The sequence below is a fragment of the Octodon degus genome, unplaced genomic scaffold, assembly GCF_000260255.1.
Source record: "Octodon degus isolate 3935 unplaced genomic scaffold, OctDeg1.0 scaffold00095, whole genome shotgun sequence".
NCBI lineage: Eukaryota > Metazoa > Chordata > Mammalia > Rodentia > Octodontidae > Octodon > Octodon degus.
In genome coordinates this window covers 8,532,336-8,540,219 of record NW_004524671.1, presented here as the reverse complement: position 1 = coordinate 8,540,219, position 7,884 = coordinate 8,532,336, and the positions used below count along the sequence as shown (strand labels likewise).

Below are 7,884 nucleotides of genomic sequence, written 5' to 3'. Positions count from 1 at the left end.
CATTTATTTAATTTATGTTAAGGAGAATAGAAAAGTAACAGATAAGACATTAGAAACAATACTCAATCTAAAGAAAAAGAAGATGATAGGTATTCAACAGTGGTTGTTATGTTGTACATTTCTACAATGTACAGTAGTACGACTACTCCAGTGTAGTTGTTCTGATTACAGACAGATTCATGTAAAATTGATCCAAGAATTTTAAGCATTAATTGATCCATTAAAAAACAATATAAATTAGTAGTACAATCATCTTAGCCATATTGTGTGTATACATACATGATTTTTCCCCTTCCTTTGTTTCCTGTCTTTTCTCCTTTCACTCATCCCAATTATTTATTCCTTATGTTCAGTTTCTTTCTTAGGACTGTATATTTATTTATTTATTTATTCATTTTAATGAAAAAAAAGCAATGAAAAAGTTTCAAAACAGATTAGAAAAAAGTAATAAGAAAAAAGAAGAGACAAAAAAAAGTCATAGGATTATCCTGCTACAAAGTTCTTATATATAAAATATATACTTTTAGAAAGCTTTAACAAAAAAGAAAGAATGCCATACATGCACTCTGATAGATCCTAAATTTTTATCTTCCTTCTTCCCAGAACAACACATTTTGTGTTTATCATGCTTTACAATAAAGCAAAATCTAGCAAAGGCTATTGCCTTTTTTATTCAAAACCTAAAAGCCAAAGCAGTATACTTACTGGCACCTGTAGCTCTTGTGCTTTCTTCTTTTTCATCAACAATTTCCTATCCTTCGAGAGCATTCTTGCTTTGATCCATAATGATCCTACCTCAGAGGATCTCGAGCAACCTGTAACGGAAATGGCTTTACTTCAAAAAGTTTAAGGCAGTGAGATTTACCCAAACAGTCAAGAGAAGAGAAAGAGTGATTAACAGTGCAGTCCCGAATCAAAGGATATTTTTTAATTGCAGTAAAACAAAGGATGTAAAACTGGTTTTTAAAATGTGTACGCCTTACCTTTAATCTTATCAAACTTTGTAAGTTTCTCCTTCTTGTGGAATCTAAAACTATGACTCCTGGTGAAGGGTCTGTCTCTGTGGAGAGGGTTGATCCAGAAGGATCTGCTTGGCTGGAGCCATGGCTGCCCCACCTCTGACCAGTCACTACTTTGGGACAAGCTTGTTGAGTTCTCAGACAGGCTGCCTTGGATGTCTGTGGGACACCGCCCACTCTCAGTGCAGTCACTGCTACAAGAGGAAGGCAGGTCGCTCTGCCACTTGTTTTTGAAGCTAAACACACCAGTTTCATCACCTTCAGAAAATGCCAAGTTCACATATCCATCTCCTGACTGCATGCTCCTTGCCTGGGAAGAAAGGGGAGCCATTTCTGTGGGTGCTGGGGTGCATGCCAGAGTGGACTGATCCTGCTCCACTTTGCCTTCCTTGCCTGGCGTCTCAGTGACTGGCTCCTGCTCCTTTTGGAGCTCAGCCCCTGATGCCTGGTCTGGCACGGTTGGGGTCTCCCTGGTCAGATGAACAGAGGCCCTGCTCTGCAGGATCCGTGCACCTGCTAGGACATCTGCATCTGTGTCCACAGATGGCTTGAACAGAGGTAAGGCAGTTTCTTCAGAAGAAGGAACTCGTTTTAGATCAGAAGGAACCAGGAGAAATTGGCCATACTTTGAATTTGCATGACTATTAGGGGACACCCCAGAAGCAACTGTACTCTTTGTTTTTTCTTGCTGCTCCAAGTCATCTCTTGCACTGGAGGCTTCTTTCTGACTGTCCGTAATCTCAAGACAGCCTCCTCTCTGCACTCTTGAGGGAAACTGGCTTCTAGCCAGGCTCCGTAGCAAAGAAGGGGGCATGCTATAATATCGGTATTTTGTCTCTCCAGCAATCTCTGTGTTGCCCAAGATTCCTGTACAAATGACATTGTTCCAGCTGTGGGGGATTTTTCTGCCAGCAGAATGCTTCCGGTTGGCCAGCAGAGCCTCATCTTCTTGCAAGGTGTCAACTGCAGAAAGAACCTTAAGAGTATCCACAGTCAAGGCAGAGAGGTCCTGCAGGTGTCCCACCTGGCTATCCAAAGACAGTAGGGAATCCTTTATAAAGGACACCTTTTCGTTCATTTCTTTCAGTTGGAAATACATTTCCGCAACCCTAATGGTGAAGGTGGAGAGAAAACCAATAACACATTAAGCTGCTGCCAGGGTCAGGCGATTGCTAAGCCTCAGCTGCTTCCCACAGTCTGTCTCCCACCCTCCGCTGCACTCCGCTACATATCCTCTTCCACATGGCTGTACCTCCTCCTGCATTCCCACTGGGCCTCCAGCGAGGGGAAACTACAAATGTGCATCACTACCCCTTACTTCTTTCTAAGATTTCAAAACTACATATGCAGCTGCCTGCTACTAATCCCCCTTCAATTATTTGTTCAATCATCCCATTTTATTCACTACCATGCTCATTCATTTACATGACAAAAACCTGAGCACCTCCTATTAGCAAATATTGTACAATTTTGATGGGAAAAAAATATCCTGAGAAAGAAGCCAAATTGATGGGAGTAACAACAAAAAGAAACCCAAACCTATCATAGTTCAAACAGGGCTCTCAAGATCCAAACAAAATCTGCACTAGAAACATACTCAGAAAAAAATGCTAGTTTTTTAAAGTTATTTTAACTATTTTAACCCATGATTATGATGCCCAAACATTGATTCACACAGAAGCAATATAACATGTCTTCATTTATGTAAGTACACAAGTAAACTGCATATACCTCAGAGTAACTGTAACAATTTCAATCAGACAGTGAAGAAAGAACATGCTGGTTAACATCTACCTGTAAATACCACTTGGAAGATGAGCTTTGCTTGGTGCCCCTATCCCACCCCATCACAACAATGAAATGTTGAAGTATGAACCCCACAAATGACCTTTATTTGGAAATAGGACCATTTTTCATTTTTACTTTCACTAGTACATTTTTGCAGTATAGAATTATTGTCCTCATAGGGATCTGGCACGGGTATGAAACACATCTTAATTATCTTTACAACCCCTTCCCTCTATTCCCCCTTCTCAGCATCTCTTGGCGCCAGGTATGGACTGTGTCTGGATGTCCCCCCAAAGCTTCATGCCAGCCGCAGGGGTGGGGAAGGAGGGTTTGCAGAGGGGGATGAATCTGGAGTTTGTGATTGATTCAGAGTATGAGTGCTACACCCACCCTAGTGTGAGTAGCCTATAGACAATATGGGACAGAAAGACTTGCTCTGATTTCTTTTTTCCTTTCTCTTTCTTTTTCTTTTTTCATTTATGTATGTATGTATTTGGTACAGGGTCTCATTACACAGCTTAGCCTCACAGTGATCCACAGTGATCACAGCTTGGACTCACACAGTTGCTGCTAGTAGGTTTTCTCAGTATGCCCGTAATCAGATTACCTTTGTGTCATTAACAATACTGCAATCCATTTCCAGAGAAATTGGTGCTGGGCCCATTATACTGCATCCTTCCCTCCCAAATTAATGCCAGTGATCAGATCTCGGGACAGACGCAAAATGCTACAGTAGCCCCGCCCAGAGCATATCACTGAAGAGCAAACCTAGCTAAACAGCTCTACACTAGCAACAAAGACCTTCCATGGTAAGCACCCACAAAGCTCAGCACAAAGCAAAGCAAAACAAATGGAAACATGACACAACAAGGCAACAAAATGCCTTCCAAGGTGGGCATGGTGGAGCACACCCACAATCCCGGCATTAGGAGGCTGAGGCAGGAGGATCACTAGCAAGTTTGAAGCTAACCTGAGCTATCTACGTGAATTGAAGGCCAACCCGCACTACATAGTGAGATCCTATCTTAAAACAGAAATGCAAACACACACACACACATACACACACACAAAAAACAAAAAACACCTCCCAAAACTTCAGATTCCCCCAAAGCCAATCCATTGGCCACTAAAGGGGAGAAGAGAAAAAGGAACAGCTAAATTATAGGGAAAAATAACAGAAGAGATTTTTTAAAGTCAGTAAGATACTTGGCAGGAGTATAATTAAATAGGTGATATAATTAAACAGATAACAAATATAACAAAAAAAAAAAACATTAGGGAGCTCCTAGAAGACACTAATAAAGTGGTAGCTAAGGGCCAGCCAAATAGCTCAGCTGATTAAAGTGTCTGCTTAGGCAGAGAGCAGGGTTCAATCCCCACCATGCTGTACTGGTCCCACTCCCAGGGCAAGCTGAGATGGTGATTGAGACTGGGCATGGTGGCACATGCCTATAATCCCAGCTGTTAGAAGGCTGAACACAGGCGGATCACTACAAGTTTGATCTATGTAGTGAGACCCTGTAGACCCTTACTAAAATAAAATTTAAAAAAAAACTATACTGAAAGTATGGGCAGAAGAAGCAGCCAGTGTCAGGCCTGGCCAGATAGCTCAGTGGACTAAAGCGCCTGCTTAGGCAGAGCACAGTTGCCAGGGTCTATATCTGGCCTGCTGTGCCAGCCCCATCCCTGAGGCACACTGAGATGGTGTTTGAGACTGGGCGTGGTGACACGAGCCTATAAATCCAGCTCTTGAGAGGCTGAAAACAGGAGGATCACTATAAGTCCAATCTGTGTAGTGAGACCCTATAGACCCTGTAGACTCTGTCCTAAACACATTTAAAAAAAAAAAAAAAGCAGCCAATATGAAAATAGGAATGTCAAAGATCAGCCTGCTGTCAGAAAGCAGTTATTCCGAGAATCCCTAAAAACAACAAGGAATATAAAAAATCAATACAACAGCTGCTAGATGGAGACTAATCCAAGATTAGCTGAAAATCCAAGATTAACTGAAAAAAGTGAAAAATTAGAAGATGGCAAAAACAGCATTGGAAAATCTGTTGACAGAAATAAAAGCAGACAACTTTCCAAACGTAGGGCAAGAATTAAACATACAGCTCAGTGAGGCCTACAGAGACCCAGAGAGCCACAATGTCAGGAGAACCTCCCACAGACACATCATGCCCAAACACCCTTCAAGTCCAGCATGGGGACAGACGCTTAAAGGCTGTTCGCACCAAGTAACCCATCACACAGAGAGATAAGTTCATTAAAATTGCAGCACCTTTCTCAACAGAAGCCTTGGTGCTTAGGAGAGCTTGGAGTGCAGTGTTGCTAGCATTAAAGGCAAACAACTTCCAACCCGGACTTACATATTCTGCAAAACCATCTATCAAACAGGTGGACAGATAAGGTCTTTCCGTTACCAAGAGAACCTCAAGAAATTTATGACCACCAAACCAACATTGTGAAAACTTCTCAAGCCTATTGTAGACAGAGACAATGAAGCCAACAAGGCCAGTAAGTCAAACGGAACAAAGACACTGGGCAGCATAAGCAGATAAGGAGAAAGGAAGGAGGAGGAGTCAGCACCCGGAGGATAATACAAGAACAGGAATAGGTCAATACCTTCAGTAAGAACACTGCGCTGTAGCAAGCACATCCCAAAACAGGCCCAAGCTCAACTTCCTACCTCTAGGACACATCTCAAGGCATGGGATTTGAAAGACTTTCTACTTCTTTCTGAAAACTTTGAAGGAAGAAAGCAGGGAATATTTTCCATTTTTATTACAGGCTATACAGACAGAACCCTCTCTTTCTTGTTTTAGCTATAGAATTCAACTTCTGTAACTCAATAGTAGCTGAATAAATGCTTCCTGACCTTCTGCAAAGTTAGAATAGACAGGGAAGCTGGCAGAAGAGTACAGAACATATATGTGTATTCCCTTCCGAACACGTTTAATTGGAGCCTTTCCATCCACCGTGCTGTTTCATCTAATTCAAAGACAGCACAGTCTGCACTGCAGTAATGGAAACTCATTAAGCCCCATTAGCTGAAGTCCCATCCATAGATACAATAGAAACCGGCACAGATTCACAGCAACAGGCAGCACACTACAATAGAGACCCACGAGATAAACAACCTGGTCACCTCACGTCGGGTCCACTTGCTTTTACACGCATTTATTTTCTAAAGCACAATATCCTGTGAAGCATTTTTTAATTATATTCCTAGACCACCAGCTACATTAACTTAATCCAAGCTGTCAGTTACTCTAGCACATAAATAAATTCTTAGCAATTTAGTTTCCTCTGTGTAAAATCTCAAGCATGCAGGAAAAATGAGCCTGGTAACTGTTTCATTGTGGGCTTTGGACAAGATACTTTATGATGAGATAGCGGCAAGTAACATAATAATCCTCATGATGAGCGTAATATCCACAGAGGGCTCGCTACATGCACAGTCCTCTGAGAGCTCAGCCCGTCCTACTTTATTTAGCCTACACCACAGCTCTGTAAGGTAGACATGACTATGTTCTATTTATTGTCCCTTGAACAGAATAGAGGTTGGCCACAGGGACTCAGAGCCAGGCATCAAGTCTACTGTCAGTGGCCTCCAGCCTATCTACCGCTCTTGGCAGCTCACTTGGAATCTGGCCACAGTTCTTCAGGAGTCCCAGGTCCCCATGAAATACAAACAAGACACACTAAGACATCTTGTACTGAGAGCTGTTCCTCACTATGGATTTGGAGTCAAATAATGATGGACCTGTCCAAGTCACAGCTCTCAACACTTGAGTCCCAGTGCAAATTAGGTGACATTTTGAAACATTTTAGAAACCACAGCATTTCCCAAACATGCTATATATAGATATTTTTTTCTAATTCCTGAACACATCTTACTCCATAAAACACAGAGACAAGAAAGTTGGTTGCACAACTGAAGTCAAAACAGAAACTACATGAACCAAATTAAACCTTTCCTCCTAAAATAAAATAAACAGCGAGTATCCCAAATAAGGGACTCGCCACTGCAGCCTTAAGGCTCTTTCTTTTTGCACTCTCAGGACTCATCTAACTCTAGACAGCTGTAAGTGGTGCCTGCTGCAGAAGCAGGCAGGAATACAAGTGCCTTCCTAACCCCCTTCACCCCTGTCCAGCCTACTGCTCAGCTACGTCAGAAAATGTTCCCTCCTTTCTTCCGTACCTCAGTAGGTGCTCCCAGCCATAACCTCTCCATAGGTGACTAAAACCGGTGGCACAGAAACAACTCTACCAAAAGGAGAAATGCAGGCTCTTTTGAAGTTAAATTAGACCATCATAGCTACATTCAGAACCCACTGGAAGTATCCTTGGAAGCCATACACCCACCTAACTTCCAATCTCTCCTCAAAGTTCAAAGAATGCAAGAGAAATACAATGGCATGGCATGATTAATGTCCTCAGTATTTTAAAATTCTCATCATGAAGTTACTTGTCTGTAAATGCCTATTTCTCATGAGTTCACTCTGCATTGCCTTGGTGTATGATACACCTTCTCCTAGTTCTCCTTATACCATACTTCTGCGATCAAATCTCTTGAGTCCTTCCCAAGAGCTCCTCCTGCCCTGCCCACTTCACAGGTATTGGTGCCACTAGGGTTGGAGCCTCTGTCCACTGAGTTTCTTCATTCTACTTGATTACTCTGTGATACTGTCTTAGTTGCTTTTTCTCATGGCTGAGACAAAATACCCAACACCCAAAGTTAAGAAAGGAAAGGTTTCTTTAGCTCACAGTTTGTAGAGATTTCAGTCCATAATTGGCTGGCCATAAGGCAGGGTAGTACAGCAGAGGGCAGAAGACAGCCAAAGAAACAAGACAGGAGCAAGGAGGAGCAAGCCTCTTTCCATCCCTTATACTGTACTCAGGCTATCCACCCAAAGGCGGGCATAGCACTCACACCAATCCCAGTGCTAGACAATGAACCGATCACAATCTAGATCCAGCTGCCTCTGAAAAGACTGTCCCCCGTGACCGCATGGAGCTTTGAGGGACATCCAAACACAAATCAGGGCCAGTGAGACAGCTGAGCGGTCTAAAG

At 42.5% G+C, this 7,884-nt stretch overlaps 1 protein-coding gene across 1 annotated transcript in view; it reads right to left on the bottom strand.

Annotated features, from left to right (window-relative positions):
• Trpm6 (transient receptor potential cation channel subfamily M member 6) overlaps positions 1–7,884 on the bottom strand; it is a 150,675-nt gene that overhangs the window by 44,539 nt on the left and 98,252 nt on the right. The window contains exons 26-27 of the mRNA XM_023722993.1: positions 984–2,128; positions 706–815 (exon numbers count right to left, since the gene is read on the bottom strand). Coding sequence (XP_023578761.1) covers positions 706–815; positions 984–2,128 — 1,255 coding nt within the window. The remainder of the gene's footprint in view (positions 1–705; positions 816–983; positions 2,129–7,884) is intronic.